Consider the following 26,447-nt stretch of genomic DNA (forward strand, 5'->3'; position numbering starts at 1 on the left):
CTATTAGAAGTGATGCTTTTACCCATAAACAATGAGGGGGTTGATATCTAGAGCTGCCATAGGTTTTCCTTAGCATTACTTGAATTGTAAATGTTTCCATCTGTAATGCAACCAACTGTACGTCCAAATGAAAATATCATACTTTCATCCTAAAATTACTACTTGTTGTGATTCAGAAACTTTAAGAATGAATGCCTTTTGTTTACTCATCATTTACAACAATCGGATGGCTCATGGCTGAGATACGAATCTGTGACAGAATTTTGTTTTTAAACGTTTCCTCTGCTCGTTCATTTTTAACCTCACCCTTTTTCATCTGTACGTGATCCATTTTGTAGTGGAAATCTAGATGAAGACCTCCATGGGGACTTGAATGTTAAATTACGAAACTTCTGCTGAAGATTGAGATACAATTCCGAACAGACCTTGTTTTGATGAAATAAGTCAATTGAGTAATTGATTCTACTCTGAGGCATAGCTACCGGCTGGTTCATTTATGTATTTGTTTTCACCTTTGTTTTTCTGAATTAGAAATTGCAGATTTTGACCTAATGTTATCAACTCATTATCATGTGTAAGCTAGTTTTGCTAGTTTTCTTTATTTATTTGAGTTGTTTTCAAACATGAACAGAATCATCTTTAGCTTTTGCTCAATTTCTTGAAGATACAGGTGCTTGAAGATACAGGGCACCAGAGTCTTCAGGCATCCTCACAGCTCAATCCGCGTATTGCATGTTGGCAGAGCAGCATCCTGTAGTGAATCGGGGACGTAGAATATGGCATGCTGCTATCCAACCTCGCAAGAGTTTGGCTACATGGAAAGTTTCATTGAATAGGATCCCTACTGATGAGTTCTTAAAGATATTTTCGATGAAGATATATTTGTATATATTGTGAATTAAACCATATACAAGAGACTTATATATAGTAAAGGCACAAACCACATTTTCCACCACATTTTCCACTAACTCTAACACAGACTCATGAGACTTATATATAGGAAAGGCACAAACGCACAAACCACTTTTTCCACCACCTTTTCCACTAACTCTAACAGAGACCCATACCGGACCATACTATTGGTAATCACCACACAACCAAATACCAATTAGGTATGGTGGCAAGTACCACTAACTCTCAATACTCCTCCTCAAGCTGGATCCAAAAGATTGATGGATCCAAGCTTGGAAAGAATTCCAAGAAACTGAGCTGAGGGAAGAGACTTGGTGAAGATATCTGCTAACTGGTCATGGCTTCGAGTGAACACAGTGTCGATCACTTTGTTTTGAACTTGAGAGCGAACATAGTGGCAGTCCACCTCTATATGCTTAGTGCGCTCGTGAAAAACAGGGTTGGCAGCAATGTGCATTGCCGCTTGATTGTCACGAAACATGGAAATAAGCTGAGCATGAGGAAATCCTAAATAAAAAAGGAGAAACTTCAACCATATCAACTCACAAGCAGTAGAAGTCATAGCGCGGTACTCAGCTTCTGCGCTTGAACGAGCAATAACACTTTGCTTCTTGCTCTTCCATGTTACCAAATTCCCTCCCACCAAAGTACAATATCCAGTTGTTGACTTACAATCACATGAATTTCCAGCCCAATTTGCATCAGAAAATCCCATGATTTTGGTATGATGATTGTTCTTCATCAATATACCTCGACCAATAGAACCTTTAAGATATCGAAGAATCCTCTTGACAATTTGAAAATGTTCCTCAGTAGGTGAATTGACTCACCAAGCTCACTGCAAATGAGATGTCTGGTCTGGTTATGCTGAGATAAGTCAACTTTCCAACAAGCCTCTGATACATTTCCACATTGTTGAATTTATCACCTTCTACTTTTAGTTTCAGCTTGCTGTCAAGAGGTGTGACACTAGGCTTGCAATCTGTTATCTTGGCTTCTTCTGAAAGATCTAGTAAATACTTTCTCTGATTGAGAAACAAACCCTTGGCTGAAGTGGTCATCTCTATACCGAGAAAGTATTTCAACACTCCCAAATCCTTGATCGCAAACTTCTGATGCAAGGAATGTTTAAGAGTATTGATTTCATCTTCATTATCACCTATAATAGTAAGATCATCAACATACACAAATACCACCAACTTGCCATGCTGACCAATTCTCACAAACATGGAGTCTGCACTGCTCGTTTTGAACTCATTAGCTTCCAAAACACAACTTAACTTAGAGTACCAAGCCCTAGGAGATTGTTCAGCCTATACAAAGACTTGTGCAGCCTGCAAACCAGTCTCAGATCACTTGTTTGAGGATGACCTAGAGGAAGCTGCATGTAGACTTCTTCTTCTAATTCTCCATGTAAAAAAACATTTTTACATCCATTTGATACAAGGGCCATGACTGGTTTACTGCAATAGATAGAAGTACTCTAACTGTGTTCATCTTGGCCACAAGAGCAAATTTCTCCTTGTAATCCACCCCATAAGTTTGAGTGAATCCTCTAGCCACCAATCGAGCTTTATATCTTTCAACTGTTCCATCTGACCTGAATTTCATTTTAAAAATCCATTTGCTACCAACAACCCTTTTTCCTTATGGAAGTTGAACTACACTCCAAGTTTTGTTGGCATCCAAAGCTTGAAATCTTCTTTCATGGCAGTGGCCCAAACAGCCTGCTCACTTGCTTCCTGGTAATTTTTTGGTTCAGCAGAACTTGAAATGACTGAGAGAAAGGCTCCATGAGAAGAAGAAACTTTGTTGTAGCATACAAAATTTTCTACTGGATATTTGGAGGAATAAATTTTATAATCTTGCAGTTTAAGTGGAGGTTGCCTAATCCGACTTGGATATCTTCTCTCAGTGGGATTGGCATGATCTTCATCATCAACAACTTCTTTTGAGTGAATAACACCATGATCAACAGTCTCATGTGGACTTTCAAGAGTTGAAAATGCATTTTCAGACTCAGCTGCAACATCGTCCGGGTCTTCTGAGTCATCATAAAAAATTCCATAATTACTTTCATCTTGTTCAGTGCCAGCTGCATCTGTATGGACCAGCTGAGATTGATTACTTGCTTCCACTTCTTCCCCACTGATTGGTAATGAAAGAAAATCAAGGAAGTACTCCCCCTGGGGAGATGGAACTGGTGCACTGTAAAATGGAATGTTTTCAATGAATCTGACATCTCTTGGACTACCAGTTTCTTGGTGTGAGGGTTGTAGACTTTGCAACCCTTATGAGTTGAAGAGTAACCAAGAAAGATACATTTAACAACTTTTGGATCAAGTTTAACCATGTGAATAGATTGAACATGAACATAGCATATGCATCCACATATTTTGAGATGAGAGATATTGATTTTTTTGCCTTTCAGAACTTCATATGGAGATTTAAAATTCAAAATCCTACTTGGCAGTCTGTTAATGAGATATGCAGCTGTCTGAACCCCTTGAGACCAAAATCTCTTTGAAACATTCATTTGAAACATGATTGACCTTGTTTTTTCAAGAAGATCACGATTTTTACGTTCAACAATACCATTTTGTTGTGGTGTTCCTACACAACTTGTCTGATGTATGATTCCATTTGTACTTAAAAATTGTGACATGATTTTGGACATATATTTAGAGCCATTGTCTGAACTGAGGATTCGAAGTTTAGATGAAGACATGGTTGTAACAAGGTTATAAAAATATTTGAAGGCAAACATGAGATCACTTTTGAGTTTTAACAAGTATAACCAAGTTACTCGAGAGAAGTCATCAACAAAAGTCACAAAATATTTATAACCATCGAATGAAACAAGAGGGCCAGGTCCCCAAATGTCAGAGTGAACAATTTCAAATGGTTTAGTAGCTCTAGATACAAATGAACTAAAAGGTAGCCTAGATGACTTGGCTAGATGACAAACTTCACACTGAAGTTGCTCTTTACATAAAGTTGGAAAAACATATGACAAACACACGGTCTGATGGATGTGCAAGACGTTGATGCCAAAGTTGGTGTTCTTGAGCTAGGCTGATATTAGCTTGAGAAACTTTGGGGATCCTAAACTCCTTTGAGAGATAGTACATACCATTCAGATAAAACCCTTCACCAATCAGCTTCTTGGTTGCTAGGTCTTGGAATATAACTTTGTCAGGATAAAAAATGGCAAGGCATTTTAGAGTATTAGTGATTCGACCAACAAACATCAACTTGAATGGAAAAGAAAGAACATACAAAGCAGTGGATGGTACAATTTCAGATAAAATATTTATTTTTCCCTTTCCTAAAACAGGAGCACCTCTACCATTGACAACAGACACAAGAGAAGGAGAGGACATTTTTTCAAAAATTTGAAGCTTAGAATTTTGGTTAGTCATGTGATCAGTTGCCCCTGAATCTATTATCCAAAAATCATTCATAATGCTAGCATGTAAGGCAGTAGAGAAAGCTTTCAAGATACCTGGAACATCATCATGTGACACTCCATCTGCCTCAGATAAGAAGCCAGCAAATTTACCAACCAAAGCTGTAGTATTTCCATCATTCAACTGTTGTTTAGTTCCTTGCTTGAGTTGAAGATAGGCTGCAAACTCATTTATCAACGCAGCTGGGTTGGCAGTGAAATCCAAGAGACCTCCAAAACTAGATGAGGAAAGATTTGCCTTATGAACTGGTGCTTTGAAATTGGACTGAGCATCTCTAGCTGGTTTATCAAATTACTTGAGTTCAAGGTGCAAGATCCAACATCTCTCTCTCAAATGCCCCTGACAATTACAGTAAGTGTAAAACAGTTCAAGCCGCTTCCCTTTGTATACCTTCTTCTCATTGAGTCGATGATCACTAGCAAAGGCTCTTGCTTCAGAGGCATCAGTTTTTCAATCTTCATTCATCACTCTCCTCTTAATTTCTTCTCGTTCAATGGTGACGCAGATGCTTGTCAAAGTAGGCAACTCAGACAACATCAGGATGTGGCTGCGCAAATCCTCATATTTAGGGCCCAAACTTGCTAAGAGTTGGAAGATCTTGTCTTCTTATGCTCTCTTTTGTAGGATGGTGGCGTCGGTGGTGTGAGGTCTGTACATATCGATCTCATGCCACATGCCTTTGATGTTGTCAAGGTGATGAACGAAGGTACTTGCTCCTTGCTTGAGACAAGTGATGTCTCTTTGCAATTGAAACATCCTTGTGGCATGATTTTGGTTGGCATACAATTCTTTCACAGCCTTCCAGAGATGCTGAGAATATTCATAATAATTGAAGATTTCTCTAATGGCGGGTTCCATAGAATTTAGGAGCCATGACATGACTAGCTGATTCTTGTTAAGCTATGCTTCATAATTAACAGATAAAGGCTCAGGAATTTGAACACTTCGAGTAATAAATCCAAGCTTGGATCTACCACCGAGAGCAAGAGTCATAGATCTAAACCAAGAAAGATAATTAAGCTCATTAAGGAGCGTAGAAGATAGGCTTTGATTTGGGTTTGGATCAACATCTAGGATTTGTGAAATTGGGAAAAAAGAAATTGTTGAGCTGCTACTGGAATCTTATAGATCAGCCATGACTGAAAAGAGCTCAAAAAGACAAGCCTATAAATAGTCATGCCCTGATACCATACATATATTTTAGATGAAGATAGATTTGCATATATTGTGAATTAAACCATATACAAGAGACTTATATATAGGAAAGACACAAACCACTTTTTCCACTAACTCTACTTATATATAGGAAAGGCACAAACACACAAACCACCTTTTCCACTATATTTTCCATTAACTCTATAGAGACCCATACGGGGCCATACTATTGGTAATCACCACACAACCAAATACCAATTAGGTATGGTGGCAAGTACCACCAACTCTCAATAGTTCCTTTGGCGTCGGGGTTCAGTTATTTGTTCCCGATGTTATTTATGCCGAAACAATTTTGAGAGCACTAATCATCTCTTTATCACATGTGAGTACTCATTATCCTTATGGTCTTGGGTTGCCTCTCTGTTCAAGCTTCCTTTTAATTCAGGTTTGTCTCTGCTTGATCTTTTTGGTGATACATACACCTACAGCCTCTCTTTTTCCTCCAAACTTTTATGGTACATTGTGATTTGCAATTTCTTGTGGAGTTTATGGATGGAACGTAATAGACTGAAACATGATGGGGTGATTACAGTAATGCACTTTTTAAACAAAAGCTATTGTTATTGATAAAGGAGTCAGGGTCTTTGGCTTTTGTTTCTACTTCCGCTCCTCAGTCTATACCAATTTTTGGCTTGTTGCGTTCTCACCATTACGCTCTACAGCTCCTCGAGTGATTCCAGTGCTATGGCAACCTCCCCCTTTTAATTGGGTGAAAGTGAAAACAGACGGCTTTTTTTGTGATCAATTCCATTCAGGTTACGGAGGTATTTTTAGAAGCCATGAGGCCTTATTTCTTGGTGCCTTTGCAGTTAATGTTGAAGTCCCTAGTGCTTTAGATGCTGAGATGTTAACAGTCATTGAAGCCGTCCGCGTTGCTTGGACTAATCAATGGCATAATCTTTGGTTAGAGGTAGATTCGCTGATTCTCTTACAGTATTTCAGGGCTCCATATTCGGTTCCATGGCGTCTCAGTATTGCCTGGAATAATTGCATGCGTACTGCAAGGCAAATGAATGTTCACATCTCACATATTTACAGAGAGAGTAACTCAGTGGCTGATAAATTGGCTAACTATGGTGCAGCTTTGGAGGGCTATTTTTGGTGGGATCTTACTCCGCCTCTCATCCTTTGGTCTTGATTTTTCAGGTCATACTAATTACAGGTTCTCATAGTCTCTTATGTTTCAGGCCCTTGTTGGGTTCTAGCTTTTTGTTAGAGCTTCGTTGTTTCATTCTGTACTAGTTTTTTGTTTTCTTGTATGTATTTTCCTTTGGCAAGTTTTGGTTTAGTCACTTTACTTTGTACTCTTTTGGATTTCAGTTCAATAAATTTTCCAATAAGAGCGTATTAGCTCTTATCCGCTTACCCAAAAAAAAAAAGGTGCTTGAGGTGCAACTAGTCTGGTCTTTATTCTGTTCCTCTACAATCAGTTTCAGTCATCTTTGTTATTTTGATTTACATGTGCGAGCATATATATGCTCAATATCTGGTTGAATTCATTTAAAGGGACTCATATTCATTCACTTCGCCTTGAGCCCTCAACACAAGCAGCAGAAGACAATAAATTAAGCCAATTACATAATACATGTACAATGGCAACAAGATCAATAATTTTGCATGATGCTAGCTTGCCGACTACCATTTATTTGTCCACTCTTTTAAATTTATGTTATATATTTTTTTCAACTCATATTTAGATAATAATTGAGCAATTAGACACACGTCATGAGTTTAAAAGGGTGGGTACAAGGTGGACAAATAAAAGGTGGTCGGGAAATTTGTTTCATATCCCAAACAATGCACCTAATTTGATCCAACTTGTGAACAAGTCTTGAGAGAATGTTATCCACATAAAAAAAAAAGCTTTGAGAAAGGGAAGATGTAAAGAATCTTTCAACGAAATAGTGCTCTTTCAACTCTCTCAAAATGGATTATATTTCAAACATATATGTCATGGTTCCTTACTTCGACATGATACAAATATCTAAATTTGATATTTTAGATACTTTTTCAAACCTATTGGTGATACTAAGTAGCAGCCAATTTTTTTTATCTATTTTTCATCATATTATGCATGGATAGATATATCATGGCAAATTCAAGTGCATAATATCTGGAACTATATGCCCTTCACGTTCTCTTCCTCGTACTAAATGCTGCTGATAAAATATAATTGTTCATTCGGTCTTACCATGCCTACTAAATAAGCTTGATTTACATGTAACATAGGTAAATAGCGTGCTATATCCCTTCTTGCTTAATATGCAAAGTCCAATTTTGAAGAAATGAAAAATATTTGCATGGATCAAACTCTTTGCAACTGCCTCTAATTGGTGTCGCTATTTTCAGTTTTATTATTATATATACGGAAGCGGCGATTTTATGATTCATCATTGATGCATTAAAGATACATTTGTAGCCCAAAAAAAGTTAATAACTTAATATACTTGGCCTCATTTGGTTCATGGAAATAAGAGCCGCTCGTTCGTCTTTTCTATGGGAACATTGTTAGTAGCTCGATACTAAAACAATAAGAGCATAAGAAAAGTTTAGGTTTGTAGACTCATCTCTTGAGGATTCCACATTCTTTTAATTTTAAGAATGAAAACGTACATATTTGTCATCCTTTCTAGGAAAATCAATTCAGAATCGTACAAGGGACTCAATATTTATACAAGAATCAAAATGAAATAATCAATTTCAAAGCCTTATATTTAGTAACTTGCGGATTCATTTTGCATCCGTGAGCACTCCTCAAAAGTGAAGCATCTTTTTTTTCCATTGTACATGACAACGTCTTACATACTCCAAGTATCGGTACTCTAACGTGTTGGCAATCTAATAAATATTAACTGTTATTAAAAGTTCAAATTTAACGGCTGAAACTAATGCCAACATATCAGAATATCAAAATCATTAGCATATAAAAACTTTTGAGAATTTTACTCAACTACTCTAATTTGCATAGTAAAAGAAAGCTAAACTAGACATTTGTATTCAATCACCATATTGATTTTTTTGTTTTATTTTTTTGTCTATACCGCAGATTAAATTTTCTGATATTCAGCTTAATTTTTTTTATTTGACTAAAAATATTGACTTGATTTCCTCAAGCGGATAGGATGAAAATTTCCAACTGTAAACACCAAACTACAGCTTTTCGCTTTCCTTTACTCCACCGACCTTCTCTCTCCTTTCTCTTCCCAATCCAAAGCCTATGAGTAAACGCGTCACTACCCATCACTCTCCAACTTTCTCAATCTTAGTTTCTAAAATCTATGCGTTTTTCTCTTTGAAATCTCATTCAGGCGGGTCGTCGTCTTCTCTTCCCTGTTTTTGATTCAGCCCCAAAAATGGCCGTAACGGGCCTAGTGGCTCCTGGGCAACTCAACTCGGACCTAGTCCCCGGCGGATGCAGAGGCCTATTCGCTTCCTTCGACAAGTTGAGAGATCTCGGCCAGGGAACGACGGCGAAGTATCCAAGGCTACAGACAAATCGACCAGAGAGATTGTCGCCCTAAAGAAACTCAAGATTCCAAAGGAGATCAACGACAAGGAAGACTTCCCCATCACTGCAATACGAGAAATCAAGGCCACGAGAACATCGTTGAGTTGAAGGAGATCAATGTTTTAAAAGGTTAAGGCGTAGCCGAGGCATTTTCGGAAGAGCCTCACCAAGGCGTAAGCCTTGAGGCAAAAGTCGTAAGCCTTATGTATGATTTCCTATAAGTGTGCATTGATTAGTCTTATATATAGTCTTATGTATAACATGATTTGTAACCAAAACATACATGATAAATAGTTATTCTTTCATAACAAATACATATCAAAACTATGCAATTAATCAAATCACCTTGCATAACATAAATTCATATATTAAAGTACTAACTAGTCTTAAAATAAAATAAAAAACAAGAACAATATTTGAACTAGCTTCATGCTTCAAAATCGTCATCATCATCAATTAGAATATCATAATTTAAATCATCATCCAAATGTCATCATCATCATCACCTCCAACACCAACATATGTTTGGTAGAGGGGATTGATAGAGGTGATCTTTCTAAAGTCTCAACCTCAAAACCTAAAAGACCCCGTTCAAAAAATAGTTTTTTTTTAAATAAAAAAATGGTCTATTAAAAAAAATCTTTAACTAAAAAATAAAATTTGAGGCCTTCGCCTTTCGCACCTCAAAACGCGCCTTGAAACGCCCTTCGCGTCTTGGTTCGCGCCTTTTGCGCCTCGGAGCCTAGGCAATTAAGTAGTTTACGCCTTGCGCTTTTTATGCCTTGAGGCGCGCTTTTTAAAACATTGAAGGAGATTGTGACGTCATCTCCAGGTCTTGGTCGTGGAATCGGTCATGTCTATATGGTGTTTGAGTACATGGATCATGACTTGACTGGTCTGCTTTACCGCGAAGGTGCTAGGTTTTTAGTGCCGCAGGTTAAGTGCTACATGAGGAAATTATTGTTGGGCCTTCACTACTGTCACGCAAACGGAGTGCTTCATCGAGATATCAAAAGCTCGAATCTGTTTTTGGATAATCAAGACAGATTGAAGCTTGGAAATTTGGACTTGCTCGTAATCAAGATGATGGAAATGGTGCTGGGCTTACTAATCAAGTTGTCACGCTGTGGTATAGACCTCATGAGCTGCTTCTTAGTGCTAAAAGTTATGGTCCGGCGGTTGATATGTGGTCTGTTGGTTGTGTCTTTGCCGAGCTTCTATGCCATGGGAGGCCAATTTTCAGTAGTCACACCAAGGCGGGTGTTATGAGTAAGATTGTTGATGTGTGTGTTAGCGTGATTTTCTCCGTGATTTTTGGGTAGGATAAGTTGATTATATATAGATTATAGATCAAGTGTAATTCATCTATCAAAATACATTTTGAGTTGGTATCATAGCCCTTTTTTTTAGCTCTGTTTTTTTTGGGCTTCCACTGTTTTTGCGTGGAATTGCACCTTCTCCTCATTTTTCTTCGCAGACCCTCTGCCCTTCACTGGTGGCCATGCATTAACTTGTCCAGTGGCTAAATCAAGCAAAAACTCTGCAGGGTTCATATGTGCGTATGAAGCTCAATGCCGAAAAATACTCCATATCATTCTGCTATCAGCAAGAGTTTATCAAACATGTGAAACATTATGCTTGACGGCTGGTGAATAGTTGTGATTCTTGTTCTTCCACCCTATAGACCAAGTCAGCTAATCCAGTGAGCTCCTTCAATCCGTCCGAGCTACTTCAAGCCATCCGAGCTCCTTCAAGCCGAGATCACCATCGCTGCTCGGAACCTCCGCGACCCGCCCACCGCTGCTGCTCGGAATCTCTGCCCGCCACTGCTCGGAACCTTCGCACACAACGACATCCCCGGTCTGCCCGCAGCAACGTCTGACCCGTTGCTGCTCGGAACTCCGTGACCCGCTCATACCCGAAGACTTGCCGCTGTCGATGACGTTCCCTTGAAGCTCCGGTGAAGAAGAGGAGGTAGCAGAAGAAGAGTGCGTCGGCGAATAAGTTTCCGCAAAATTCGACCCGACCCGGCTCTTATTCGCCCGACCCGACCAGGCCCGGATCCATCCGGCCCGACCCTGATCCACCTGGCCCGACCCGGCTTGAATTAGACCCGACCCGGATTCGACCCGATTCGATCTGACCCGACTTCTATTGTGTTTCCGCTGCATCAATCTTGATTTTTCATTTTCAATGGGTTTTGGAGACGACACAAAGAGTTCTCAGATCAATAATGTTCAGCAATTTGAAGTATCTGTCAAGAATTCTGAAAGTGGTTCTTTTGAGGGCACCAAACTCAATGGGACCAATTTCCGTAAATAGAAGAGGATTATGGCCGCTCATCTTCGAGGCATGCACAAGATGGGGCATGTAACCGGAGTAACTACGGCTCCTAGTAAAGATGATATTATGGCCTACACTAAGTGGGACGACAATGATGGTCTTGTAATGTCAGTCTTGTGGAAAGCTATGAATGAGGAGATATTTGATCTGGTGGAGGCGTGTGACACTGCGCAGGCAATATGGACGACACTAGAAAGCTTATATACTAATGACTCTGATTTCATACAGGTTCATGAGTTAATGTGCACAGCTTTGACAATGCAACATGATGGGCAACCAGTGGCGCAATATTTCACCAAACTGAAAACTATTTGGGCTGAGATTGATGTGAAACGTCCTTGCCGAATCAAGAATCAGGAGGATATTGTTTGGTACGAAAAAGAAAAGGAGCTTGAGCGAGTTCACCATTTCCTAAAAGGTCTCGATGCAAAGCATAACAGTGCGCAAGGGGAATTGCTCAAAAAGACCGAACCCCCAAGCCTACTTACAGCTTTCACATATATCTGAAATGATGAATCTCAACAGGAGAGTCTTCATCAGAAACAAGTTGAAGTTTCCAGCCTTACTGTTCGTGCTCGCTCTCCGGCACCACCCCTTCCGCATGCAACTTCAGCTCCACTTCATCAGCGAGGACCTCTACCAGGCTTGGGGAATCAGCTTTTCCCTCCTTGCTCTTACTATCATGATACTAACCATGCTCGGGAAACATGTTGGAAGTTGTATCCATAACTTAGGCCTAAGCGGCCTAATTATCATCCCAAGGCGAAAGCAGCCATTCAATTCGTCCACGAACCAGATATCTATGGTCTGGTTGGACATGATCATCACACAGCAGGAGGAGCAATACCTACCGCATCCATAGCTGTTCGTAGTACAATTGGTATGGCTTTAAATATTTCTAACTTTGTTGATTTTCATATATGGATTATTGATTCTGGTGCATCTGATCATATGACTTATGACAAATCTTATTTTTCCGTATTGTCTCCTCCAGCAGTACCCTATGTTACTAATGCTAATGGTGAGGCCTTCCTCTTATTAGGGAAAGGGTAAGTTCGTATTACTCCCACAATAGAGCTTCACAATGTGCTCTATGTACCTGTTTTATCTCATCATTTGATATATGTTCTCCAATTGAACATTGACGCTAAGTGCTCTGTGACATTTTTTCCTATATATGTAATATTTCAGGATCTTCTCACCGGGGAGTTAATTGGTAGGGGGTATCTGAGGGGCCGGTTGTTTCATCTGGATCAGACATATGTGGGAGAGAAACCAGGGGCACAGTCTCGAACCGCTTTAATCTCCACTTCTGACAAGCTAAGTGAAATTTGGTTATGGCATCATCGCTTAGGGCATCCATCTTTTAGTGTTACGAAAAAATCGATGCCTACTTTGTTTATTAATGTGGATGAGTTCCTTTTACGTTGTGAGACATGTGTTTTGGGCAAGAGTCATCGCTCTACCTATTCCCCTAGTAATTCTAATCAACGTCTTCTTCCTTTTTAATTAATTCATTTTGATGTTTGGGGACCCTCTCAAGAGTCTACTGTGTCAGGGATGCGCTATTATGTGTCATTTATTGATGGTTGCGCCCGTCTTTCGTGGGTTGTTCTCCTCAAAACTAAAGATGAGGTTTTTCTGGCTTTTCAAGCCTTCTATACTACTGTTCAAACACAATATAATGCCACAATTAGAGTTCTTCAATCTGATAATGGGGGAGAATATGTGAATCATGTCTTTCAGGAGTTCTTTAACACGCACAGAATTGTTCATCAAACAACGTGTCCTTACACACCTGAGCAGAATGAAGTTTCTGAAATGAAAAATCGTCATTTTCTTGATATGGCTCGGTGTATTCTTTTGAGTGCCCATATGCTTAAGTACTTTTGGGGTGATGCTGTTATAACTTCCGCCCACCTCATTAATCGTCTTCCCTCTCGTGTCCTTCAGGGAAAAGTTCCATATGAGGTGCTTGCATCTCATGTATCATTACCCTCTTTTCAGAATCTTCATACCCGTGATTTCGGTTGTGTTGCTTTTGTCCATCTTCCAAAACATCAGCGGTCTAAATTGGATGTCTGGGCCGTTAAATGTGTGTTTGTTAGGTATGGAGGATATCAGAAAGGGTACCGGTGCTATCATCCACCTACCATGAAGTACTATGTCACTATGGATGTTACTTTCTTTGAGGACATGAGCTATTTTGCCTCCTCCGATACTACTCTTCAGGGGGAGAATTCGTATTTTGAAGAACTGTATCATGGAGATGGGACAAGTCAGCCAATAGATATGGTGAGCAGTTCAATTGAGATTACCAATGTGTCAGCTACACAGGCACTACCAGATGATTCCGGCGGTGTAGTCACTCCAGAGATTCAGGTACCAGAAGATGACAACACAACTGCCCCTCATGTCTCCCGTACTACTGATTCTACACCTGACCAATGGTCTCCTAGTACAGAAGATCACTCATCTGAGGTTAGTCATCCTATTGGGGCTAATACTAGTGAGGCTAATAGTAGACAATATGTCTTGCCAAATAGGTCTACTCAGGGTCACCCTTCAGGCTAAAGCTAAGTATCATGTGGCAAATTTTATGTTTACCAAAAGGTTGTCTGAGTCATATGAATCATTTGTGAATCAAATATATACTGTATCAGTACCTAACAAAGTGCATGATGCATTGGGAGATCCAAAATGGAGAAAAGCCATAGAGGAAGAGATGGAAGTATTACAAAAGAACAATACTTGGGAGCTTGTATCTCCACCACATGGCAAGAAGACTGTGGGATGTCGTTGGGTGTTTACAGTGAAGCATAATCCAGATGGGTCAGTAAGCCGGTATAAAGCACGTCTAGTAGCAAAAGGGTTCACCCAGACATATGGCATAGACTATGATGAGACATTTGCACATGTTGCAAAGATAAACACTATTCGGATATTGCTCTCTCTTGCTGCTAGTTTAAACTGGCCACTCAAACAGTTTGATGTTAAGAATGCATTCTTTCATGGAGAACTTACGGAGAAAGTGTACATGGATCTTCCGCCTGGATATGTGGCCGCTTCTCCAAGTAACTTTGTTTGCAGATTGAGAAAGTCTTTGTATGATCTTAAACAGTCACCTCGTGCTTGGTTTGGAAGATTCTCACAATTCATGAGAAAATTTGGCTACAGACAGAGTAATTCAGACCATACATTATTTCTCAGACATCAACAAGGGAAGGTAACAACCCTAATTATATATGTTGATGATATGGTAGTTACTGGGAATGATATTGTTGAGGTGGATAGATTACAGAAATAGCTAGCCACAGAGTTTGAGATGAAGGACCTATGTACACTCAAGTACTTCTTGGGCATTGAGGTAGCCCGGGGAAGTGATGGTATCTTTCTGTGTCAAAGGAAGTACATCCTTGATCTACTGACAGAGACAGGTATGTTGGATTGCACTCCCATTGATACTCCAATTGAGCAGAACCATCGGTTAATAGAGTATCCAGATCAAGTGCCTACTGACAAACCTCGTTATCAAAGGCTAGTTGGACGCCTGATTTATTTATCACATACCAGATCAGATATTGCGTATATAGTAAGTGTAGTGAGTCAGTTCATGCATACTCCCAGTGTGGACCACATGGATGCTGTTGTAAGGATTTCGAAGTATTTGAAGTCAGCTCCAAGGAGAGGAATAATGTTCTCTAATTACAATAATATCCTTGAGGTTTGTGGCTTCACAGATGAAGACTGGGCTGGAAATATTACAGATCGGAGATCCACATCAGGATACTTTACCTTTGTTTGGGGTAATCTTGTTAGATGGAAGAGTAAGAAACAAAAAGTGGTAGCTCGATCTAGTGCTGAGGCAGAATACAGATGTATGGCTCAAGGAGTATGCAAATTGTTATGGCTTAGAAATTTGCTACAAGATCTGGGCATTAAGCCTAAGTGTGTCATGCAACTGTACTGTGACAACAATGCGGCTATTGATATTTCACATAATCTTGTGCAACATGATCGTACAAAACATGTGGAGGTTGATCGTCACTTTATAAAAGAGAAGCTAGATGAGCAGATCATCAGTTTTCTTTTTGTTCATACAGAAGAGCAACTTGCCAATATGCTCACAAAAAGAGTGTCTAAGAAGGTTTTTTATGACTCATTTAGCAAGTTGGACATGATTGATGTGTATGCGTCAACTTGAGATGAGAGTGTTAGTGATTAGCATAATTATCATGATTGAAAGAGGAAATCACTCCTCCGTGATTTATGGGTAGGATAAGTTGATTATATATAGATTATAGATGAAGTGTAATTCATCTATCAAAATACATTTTGAGTAGTTCCGAATGAGGCCAATTGGCCTGGAGTGTCAAAGCTTCCTTGGTATGGAGCATTCTTGAAGAAAATGAAAAGGGAGAAGAAGCCGTAGGCCTCTTAGTGAGATTTGCAGGCATGGTGACCGCCGTGCTTTGGAGTTTTCTAAGAAATTGCTTGCTCTTGATCCTTCTAAGAGGATATCTGCAAGGGATGCCTTAGATGCTGACGACTTCTGGACTGATCCATTGCCTTGTGATCCGAAAAGTTTGCCGGCGTATGAGTACTCAGCACATGAGCTTGATGTCAAAAATGATATAGAAAAGCGCAAGCAGCAGCAATTGCAACGTGAGGCATATGTTGCAAGATGTCAGAAGCCGGTGCAGTACCAGCAGCAGCTTCCTCATGGCAATGCTTCACTCAAACATCAGCATTCCGTACAGGCAGAAGCCCGAGATGAGGAAATGGTCGCAAAACGTCGGAAACTGTTGCACGGCCTCGCCACTGTTATGAGGGCAGGCCTCCTCGGCCCTATAATGGGGCAATAAGATATTACCAGAATGACCATTATGCTTCAGGTCGGGACTCAAACATGAGGCATGGAAGGGGAAATTGGTGTCACTGAAAGAGGTGATGCTCTCACCTTCTAACAGTGGGGGTTTTGTCCTGGTATTACCGGTGCCATAGGAATTTTTTAGCGTGACTTGAATTGTACTTGTTTCCTCTGTAATTATATCCAACTGTCCAAATGATATTATTGAACTTTCTTTCTAAATTTATGTGTTTCATCTGTCTCATGAGTTCTGGATTCTGTTAAGCTTTTTATTGTTTTTATTTCTTCCAGCCGGTCCTAACTTGATCACTTGGTCATTGACCAAGTGAAACTAAACGCAAATCAAGAGTGAAGTATGAGAGAAAAATACAGACACAGAATTTAGTGTTTCATTTGCACTTTATTTGTTAAACTTCCTTCCTATAATTACTAGTTGTTGTGGTTCATCTACCTCGTGATTACAGGATTGTGTTATGATCTTATGGTTTGGTATTTTACTTTCCGCTGATGGCTGGGATTGAAGCATAGGCTGCCTAGTAGATGGGTACCAACTTGGTCAGTTGGTTATCGATCAAGTGAAACTAGAGTCAAACCGAGAGCAATATTGAACAAAGTTAGAAATCTATAATGATAAGTTACGGCTACACAAACAGACATAGACTTGCCCATTTCATACCTCTGACCTGTATGGTTGTATGATCAATCTTCAAAATCTGGTATATATAACTCTTAATTTTAGAAATTCTTACGACACAGTATACTCTCATTAGATTCCGGCAAGCATCAGGAAAAAAGAAAAAAATGTTTCCTATGAACTAGATTTTAGTCTGGAAGTTTGATGCCTATACATTTGGGACAATAACACAGGAAGCATGTAGAAATGTAGAATGACAGCAAAATCTGATCAACATAACAAGTCTACAAGTCTTCGGCAAGGATTCATCACACATGACAAGGCAAAATAGATGTTATCCACATATGTAAATAACAAGGAAAATAACAAAGTCTTGTACGTATATGCGCTTCACGCTTTCTGAATTTTCTTGGAATTGATCAACCTTGAAGATTGATACGAAATCAATTTTTTTTTTAAAAGGTTCAACCACAAGTCACCATCCCAAGCTAGATTAACATGTAATATAAAGAGTCCGGTATACATTCTTGTTCGGTGCGCAAGACTTGAGGCTCAACGAGCTGCGACAGAAGAAAGGATGGTGGGATGATCGTTTTGGTGGGAGCTGGCGCTGCTGTAGCTACTGCAGCTGTCGTAGGCGGCGTAGCTAGTACTGGTGGTGCTAATTGTGGTGGCGTTGGGTGTGACGGTGGTGGTTGTGGTGGCGGTTGTGGTGGCGGTGGCGGTGACGTTGGGTGTGACGGTGGTGGTTGTGGCGGTGATGGTGGTGGCTGTGGTGGTTGTGGTGGTGGCTGTGGTGATTGACGTCTTGTTCATACTACATGCTATTAAACATTTTACTATTTCAGTTTTTCTTTCTACTTCGACGATAAGCCAATAAACTTGTATTCTATGTGCGTAATTTATTTGCAATATACTAACTACCTCCGCTAGACCACAACCTCCATAAACTCTTACATTTCATAATTTATATGTTTCGGTGTTGCGGTCACCTTTAACATGTTGAAGTTGTCCTACGTTACAAAATTTCAGTATAAATCTTGAAGGAAGAAACTTAGCAGACCATGGTTGGTCTGCTCTAACTGACCACATCCACTCATATAATGACACCTGCTTGTCTACAGTTATTATTTTCAATGATATTTACATAACTAACGGAGGGGACTTCCTTTTCATCAGACTTCACTTGTTCAGATGTCTTCTCTTCCTCAAAATTCTTGCTATTGCCTTATATCTGTGTTCAGTGTGTTATACACTGGTTTTGGCCCATAACTTGAGAACATTATGATTCACAAAAGCCTGATTATCAGTAGAACTATGTTTCATGTATGGTCGTATATATGGATATCAATTTGCAAAATGAATTTAATATCCACGGGTGAATATGAGCACAGTGGATCAATGGTAATACCATGACCTTTTCTTTTCTCCAAAAGAATAGCAATGCCACGGTTTTGTTTTGGGGTAAGAAGAGCCATTGTACTGGGGAATGAGAGAACCTGATCCTTTGCCCAAATTCCCATTTTGTTCTTTCGTCTGGGATTACGGAAGCTTTCTCAGCTCTGCAACAATTGATAGATAATGGTTTCGAATTGTCAAGTAGGTTGTTCCATGCATGTGGGATTTGAGTTCTTATCGCCATGGAGATGGAGATCGATAGAGAAAGAGGCACAACATCATTTGGTTTCGACAGCAAAATGAAATAAAGTTGTAGAATAGACAGACGTCATTGTATGGTTGGCTATGGTCAAGTAGTGCTAACCAGGACTGGTCTGCCAAGTTTCTTCCGATCTTGAATATGATTCATGGAGAAGTGGAGAACGGCTTATTGACGTATGGTTGTTGTATACTAAACAAAACAAATAGATCAAAACTAAACTAAAGCTCAATTAACCAATTCCTCTGTCCTTAAAAAAATCAAAAATAAACAAGAATTATGCGTCCTCCATCCATGAGCGATCTTCCAGCTTAAATTTCTCGTTCACACTACACAGCCAGAGGATCACCACCTGCAAATCAAGCACTCCTCGCCAATCTCTTGAGACCTTAAAATCAATGTTTTCAAAGGCAAAAACGAAAGCGATGGCGATCAAGTCTCTCGTGAGGCGAGAGCATCGACACGCTAAGACGACTTAAGGCGACCGCATTTCCAACAATAATTATTTTAATTATATATATATATTTAAATTATTCTAAAATCAAATTAGATGTATATAAATCCAATATTTCTTTTGTTGCAAATTTACATAACCATTTACACAAAAGATAAACTAAAAGAGAGTAGCAGTCTAGCAGTCTGGCTGAGCAGCGGCTTTCCAAAGACGGCTGGCATGAGTACTATGATGGTAAGATGGGCAGATGCATTGGGAAGCAAGCGAGGAAGTACCAAACATGGAGCATGTCTGGATATCTGATTGCTAAGATGTTGATAGAGAATCCAACCAATTGTTCATTGATCAGTCTTGAAGAGGACACAAGGAATGCGCAGCCAAGGCACAATCGTTCAACTTCTGTCTAAAATCTATATGGAATTGAATCACAGCGGCAGTATTGACTCTACAAAAAACAGATGACAGTGAGGAGTATGTTAGGATGTAATTGCATTAGGAGGTAAATACTTGAGGCATGCTTTAATCATCATGGCTTATAATAATACATCACCATAAGCTGTGTTACAATTTGTTTTCCTTTTTCCCTGAAAGGTGGCAGGGTACTATTTTGATTACTCTTAGAGAAACAGTTTTGTGGTTCAATACAGTTGAATAGGATGAGACTTTTATGATTCATTGTCATTGGGATATATTCTGGATCTTCTGCTTTTTTTTTCAGGTCAGGTTCTTAATAATAAAGGGTCTATATGCACATTAGTGTAAAAAATAAAAAATAAAAGCAGACATAACTAACCTCATAGAGTCCAGATTGGGTAGATAGCTTGTCCTCATTGAACTAGGGAGGTGTACTAGCTGCAGGGCTTTCTGGACTACACGACGCATAGAGGAAACAAGGGAGCCTCGCACCAAAACGACACCGCTTTGTTCTACGATCAGATCAAGTCGAAACTCCAGCTGGAATTCAACAAGAACCAGCTCGTGGAGAAGCTCCGGCGCCTGAAGAAGAAGTACCGGAATGTCCTCAACAAAATCGCCGCTGGAAAAGAGGTCAGCTTCAAGAGCCCTCACGATCAGGCCACGTTTGAGATCTCGAGGAAGATATGGAGCAACAACGGCCGTATCGCCGCCGACAACAATCCGCTGGACGACGAAGACCCAACCCTGATCAAGACCGAAGACGCCAGATTCCAGAAATCCACGCCGAGATCACGCAACCTGCTTTCTTCCTCGCATCAAGCCCCGCCTTCGTTTTTCTGTCGACTCACACTCCCGGAGCGTCGCCTTTCCAGCGGCTCGTCTAAGTTTGAGCACACGAGGAGTTTAACCTTCGCCCTGCACCAAGACGCGCCTCGGCGTCGCCTTTAAAAACACTGCTTAAAATGCACATCAGATTCTTTAGAGTTGAGCTAGCTAGGAAAATAAAAACAAATTAGATACATATTTCTATTATGAAACGGTGTCAGTCTTTTTCATTCCCCATATCCATTGTTATTATCCAATCATTCAACTTGAAGCAAATCCCACTCCATTAAGGAGATAGCTTCGGTCCTTTTCCCACTGCTTCTAGGCGAAGATACGTAGCCAATAAATTAAACCTTCACGACGTACAGAAACAGAAAGTTGCTACTTGCTACTAGCTGGATCCACATACCCACGCACTTCCATGGAAATTCCAGCCGGCTTCAGGTTTATGCCTACCGAAGAGGATCTACTTCGTTACTATCTTCTTCGCAAGATCAAAGGAGAAGGGTTGCCTGAAGGTTATGTTCATAACTGCAAGTAATGTATATGAGCGAGAACCATGGGATTTATGGGAAGAATACAAAGATCCATCAGATTCAAAAACAAAACACCTCTACTTCTATACTCATCCACCCAGGAAAACTTTCTCATGGTATACAACCCGACCAATATTTTGCACCGGCATCTGGAGAGCCAAAACTTAGAAGAAAGTTCGTGCTTCTAGCCGGTACTGATACTGTTCTCGGTTGGAGAAGAAGATTTCTATAAAAGAACACTTGGACATAACATGGTTGCTGGCTCATGGACGAGTTGCTACTCGATAATAAATCTTTACTGAACAGCAAAGATCAGGTGAAGGACGACTGTTACGTTCTTTGTGTTCTTAGAAAGATGAATAAAAAGAGACAACATCGTTCAAAACCTGCCAGTTGAGGCCGCAGGATATAAGATTGTCCGTCAAATTGTAACCTTTAGTTTGGATTTATTAGAATACTCATTGGATTTAATAGTGCTCTTTTTCGTGAATTGAAAGATTTTTAGATTACCCCGGATGAATATTGTATTCATTTCAGAGTTTTTAAAGGAATATAGCTATATATTTGTGCAAAGCTGAAAGGAATAAAGACAATCATCTCTTCTATTTATTATTACCTTGTTTACATGAATTCGATACAGAACTTGAAATGGTAGTCCTTTCAAAATGGGATTTTATCCCTCAATTGCCTTCATGCTCCACTTAAAATAACTAATAAGCAAAGGCAAAGTTGGGTCTGGCAAACCCCTGATCGTTGAGATGATCCAATGGCAAAGACCTCTGCAGTTTAACTGATGCAGAAATCAAAGATTGATCACATTTGGACGATCCAGCTAGTTGTCCCATTTCCATTGTTGTGATCCAGAGAATTACTTCAATCACTAGGAAGCTGTGATGGGAATACGATTGATCTCCTGCAATGTAACCCAGCTGCAGCCTGGACTCTTCCTTATCCGTTTTGAATATTTGGCCATTTTCACTTGGTCTCCATCGTCCACTTTCCCTGAAGTAGAATATGTGCTGGACAAACCCCCCACACAAGGGGTTGCATTATCAGGCTCCAATTTGATCAGATGCTGAGTTGCAAGCTCGGCAAGATCAACACGTAAATGAGCCCTGCTAGCACCAAGAAGAGCTCCCCAAACCCCAGCATGGGGCTCAAATGGCATTGAATGAATTAACTTGACAGCTTTATCGAGCAAGCCAGATTGTCCAAGGAGATCAACCATGAAAGCATAGTGATCCGGTCCTGGTTCCATACTGTGTAATGACCGCATCGATTTAAAAAACTGGCATCCTTCTTGTAGTAATCCCACATGGACACAAGCTGAAAGAACACCCAGAAACGTGATGTGGTTTGGCTCACAACCTTTGTTCTGCATGGTCCAAAACAAGTTCAGGGCTTCTACACCAAAACCATTTTCAGCAAAGCCAGTAATCATGGAGTTGAACGAAACAGTATTTAGTGAAAAGATACTGGTGAAGATCCGATTGGCATCAATGACATTCCCACACTTCGAATACATTGAGACCAGAGCATTTTGAACAGATAAATAACATTCCATATTTACCTTCAGTGAAAAAGAATGGATCTGCATACCCTCTTTTAGAGCAGCAAAACTGGCAGAAGCACTGAGAACACTGCTCAAAGTAAGTGGATTAGGCCTGATTGTGGTCCGAAGCATCTTGATAAACCAACAGAGAGCCTCCTCATATTCCTCATTATTTACAAAACCTGAAACCAGAGCAGTCCAAGCAAAATCATCCTTCTCCGGCATCAACAAAAACATCTGGATGGCTTTCTTAGTCAAGCCCTTGCTTGAGAATCCCGAGATCATGGTCGTCCATGAAGCTACATCCTTTTCAGGCATCATCTCAAACAGTTTAAAAGCTACTTCAATTTCACCACAGTGAACATACTCTGCAATTAAAGAATTCCAGGGAACTACATTTTCCTTGCTCATTGTATATAATATCTTAGTAGATTCATCTACAAAACCAAACCTACAATACATAATGATAAGAGAATTTCCTGAAAAGACATCATAATCGAATCCCATTCGAGAAACTAACCCATGCATCTGAATCCCTTCACCACATCTGCCAAAACCGCCACAAGCTCTAAACATAATGGCCATGGTAGTGGAATTGACCTGCACTTTCCCCTCCCTTCTCATATCTAGAAACAATTCAAAACCTGTCTCAAACATTCCCTTCTTCATGTACCCATCAATCATTGCAGTCCAAGTAACCACATTCCTCTCTGTCATCGTATCAAACAAATTTCTAGCGTCAACAATCCTTCCCATTTTGCAATAACCATCAATCATACAACTCTGCGAAACTACATTCCTCTCTGACATTCCCTCAAAAACTCTCACCGCCTCTTCAATCCTCCCCGCCTTTAAATACCCATTTAGCAGCACATTCGAACAAACCGGCTCTTGCCACTTAATCGGCAAACTACAGTATAGCCTCTCAGCCTCGTCGAACATCCGCGCCTTAACAAAACCAGTGATCATTACACTGTAAGACACCACATTACGCTCAGGCATTATGCAAAACAACTTATAAGCTTCATCTACATTACCTCGGCCCCAAATATAAGCAGTCATCATCGCATTATAGGACTCTACGTTTCGTTGGGGAATTTCATCGAACACCTTGCGTGCCAAGCTGAATTCGCCATTCTCCGCATACGCAGTGAGCATGGCAGTCCAGGTAATGGTGTCCTTAATTGGCATGCGAATAAATATCGACTCTGCTAGTTTGAGGTGACCATCTCTGGCACTTTTGGTGATTTGGGAGTTGCAGTAGACAAGAAAGCTGCTAGCTGCTTTGGTTTGGAAGACATGTTTTGATTGGGTGGAGAAATATGAGCAGCGAGAGTTGTAACATGGGAAGGTATAGTTGAGGATGTGTTTATGGAAGAGCTTGGTTGTAGTTTTTAGTTTGGTACTTCTCATCTCTCAGACTTGTCTTGGAAGATCTGTAAAACTTTGATAATTGGTCATTTGGTCATGTAAGTAAGAACATTCAAAAGTTCATGAGATTGGGCCGGACTTACAATTCTGACCCAACCCATAAAAAAGTGAGTGGTTTTTCAATTTTGTTTTTATTTTTTCGATTCATATCCAGACAAAGACTATTAGTCGCGGTTAATATCTTATAATCTTCGAGTAAAACACTGCCATAACTTTTTGGCTGTAATTAGAGGAAAACTTTAAGTGAAGTCATACGAAAACGAAATGAACAAAATTAAACTCATGTTGCAAACCTCTATACTACGTAAAATTAGGCGTAAGAATTGGCAACCATGACAAGTGATTTGACTGATTTTTTTATGTAACTATGTTTGATGCGGAACATTGATATTTTATACATTCAAACGCTGGCTTCACTTAATGTAATTGCTGAATTATAAACATGGCAAATGGATGGGTCATAATGCTCTGTGCCTCTGTTGATTAAGATATGCCCGATTCCACGAAGTATACAAAGCTGTCATACATACCCTATAAGTATATCTTCCAAATCATTCACACTAAAGATCCACCCTTCTTCCCGAAAAGAGGTTTTAATCCGGACACCCGGCGGATTAGTCATTAAGCTTACGAAGTTTTGAGATACCGATCAATCCGAAAAGAGCTGTCAATAATATTGGAAGTGTTGACTTTCAAAATACAATATTATTTTGAATAATCTAAATTATGAAGTTGAACATTCTTTTTACTCCTAAAGCATTCAATGGGTGTTACAAACTAATAAATTACTCATATTTATATATATATACAGATTTTCTCAAATGCGGAGGTCCGCACCAATGATTTTGGTGCGGATTTCCATCGTTTTCTCACGTTTTGATCGAAATTTCTCATCTCCACCGTCTAGTATCTAGATAATATTGTGTAGATCATCTCTGCAAAATTTCAGCCAATTTGGTAATCGTTAAGGCCCTCAAAATCAATTAACAAATGGACGGACCGAATTCTGTCGAACTGTTACCGTTCATATTTTTAACAGAAAAACGCAGTTTTGAGGGCCTTAACGATTACCAAATTGGCTTAAATTTTGCAGCGATGATCTACACAATATTATCTAGATACTAGACGGTGGAGATGAGAAAATTTGATCAATAAGTGGTAAAAAGATGGAAATCCGCACCAAAATCTTGGTGCGGACCTCCGCAGCCAAGAAGGGCTGTATATATATATATATATATATATATATATATATATATATATATATATATATATATCATGTTCATAATATCTGGGGTTATTATCACAGTCCCGAAATTTCGAATGATAAAAATTTCGAAGCCATGATAACTCTAAAACAATCTCAAATATAATGAAATTATCTTACAACAATAGTGTACCGAAACTGAGTTCACAGTACGACTCAGTTAATTTAAATAATACATTACCAATTTATACACTCAAGTATTAAAACAATTGGAAATGTAATATTCACTCAATCCTCACCACAAACCGAAGAAAGAAACCCTCAGGAATCTTCCGAGTGAGAACTCCGAGTCTGCTAATCCCCACCTGCAGGATTATCCCTTACACCATCGATTTGGTGCACCGGAATTATAAACACAAACCCGGTAAGTTTTGCAGGCAGTATGAGTAAACCGACATTATAATATACATCACATACAAATGAAATATAATAGATAACATTTAGACACGTGTACTCATGAGATACTCAATAACCCATCTATTTCCCAAATATCATTTTTTAAATTTGTGTACTCATGAGACATTGAGAAATCCATATGTTACCCAATATCACTTTAAAACATGGGTACTCATGAGACCCAGGCAACCCATATGTTACCCCTCATGCAGTACACCGGTAGACAGACTAGTACTCTAACTGATCGTAACCGACACCCGGCCAAGGCTTGGTTCCGATTTAATGCCAATAACGTCTGAAGACCATGAAACGTTTTAACAAGACTCAATGTTAAAACCACATACATTATAACAATCCACACATGATTATGTACTACAACCAAGCGACTCTTGCACAACAATATATATCTAGTCACCCCAATAATCAGTTATACCGGAAGGTACGTTATATTCCTTCTGGTCCCATCCGCCACAAATAATCGAAAACAATACAATCTCATACTTTAAATAAAAAATGTAACATTATATAATATAACAACCCATATATATGTATCGTATTTACCATTTCGTACACATACACAACCTACTATATTATATAACTGTGTCATAGTTCACTCTTTTTAAGAAATCAAAAATATGAATCACCGCTAAGGATAGACTTGTCATAGTGAGATTTACTCACCTTATTTCTTACGTGCAACTTTCACGACACCGACATCGATTCCCTCACTCGTTTCGTCAGTCACATAATAGCATGACAAAGTGCTTAGAAAATGACCCGTAAACCGACATGTGATTATTAATTACAGTAAAAATTGTTCACGAAAAACTGTTCAGAAAACACGGTTCATAAAAACATTGTTCTGAAAACATTGTTCAGGAAAACATTGTTCCGAAAACATTGTTCACACGCCGGCGCAAACGACTGCGCGTGGCGCTCACGCGCCTCCCAAACAGGCGCGCG

The 26,447-nt window shown here is 39.6% G+C and overlaps 2 protein-coding genes and 1 pseudogene across 2 annotated transcripts; 2 read left to right on the forward strand and 1 right to left on the reverse strand.

Annotated features, from left to right (window-relative positions):
* Nucleotides 1-9,009: 9,009 nt before the first annotated feature.
* LOC126787001 (cyclin-dependent kinase C-2-like) lies at nucleotides 9,010-16,370 on the forward strand (annotated as a pseudogene).
* Nucleotides 16,371-17,537: 1,167 nt separating this feature from the next.
* On the forward strand, nucleotides 17,538-20,428 carry LOC126787002 (uncharacterized). The gene is made up of 3 exons (XM_050512947.1): nucleotides 17,538-17,748; nucleotides 19,782-19,786; nucleotides 19,922-20,428. Exons 1-3 carry the CDS (start codon nucleotides 17,538-17,540, stop codon nucleotides 20,426-20,428), a joined length of 723 nt encoding a protein of 240 aa, XP_050368904.1.
* A 994-nt stretch (nucleotides 20,429-21,422) lies between these two features.
* LOC126789188 (pentatricopeptide repeat-containing protein At1g53600, mitochondrial) lies at nucleotides 21,423-23,562 on the reverse strand. The gene is made up of 2 exons (XM_050515278.1): nucleotides 23,431-23,562; nucleotides 21,423-23,341 (listed from the first exon to the last, which is right to left on the reverse strand). The coding sequence occupies exon 2, from the start codon at nucleotides 23,333-23,335 to the stop codon at nucleotides 21,722-21,724; it is 1,614 nt and encodes a 537-aa protein (XP_050371235.1). The 5' UTR covers nucleotides 23,336-23,341; nucleotides 23,431-23,562; the 3' UTR covers nucleotides 21,423-21,721.
* Nucleotides 23,563-26,447: the final 2,885 nt, after the last annotated feature.

Source organism: Argentina anserina, chromosome 3 (genome assembly GCF_933775445.1).
Source record: "Argentina anserina chromosome 3, drPotAnse1.1, whole genome shotgun sequence".
Lineage (NCBI taxonomy): Eukaryota > Viridiplantae > Streptophyta > Magnoliopsida > Rosales > Rosaceae > Argentina > Argentina anserina.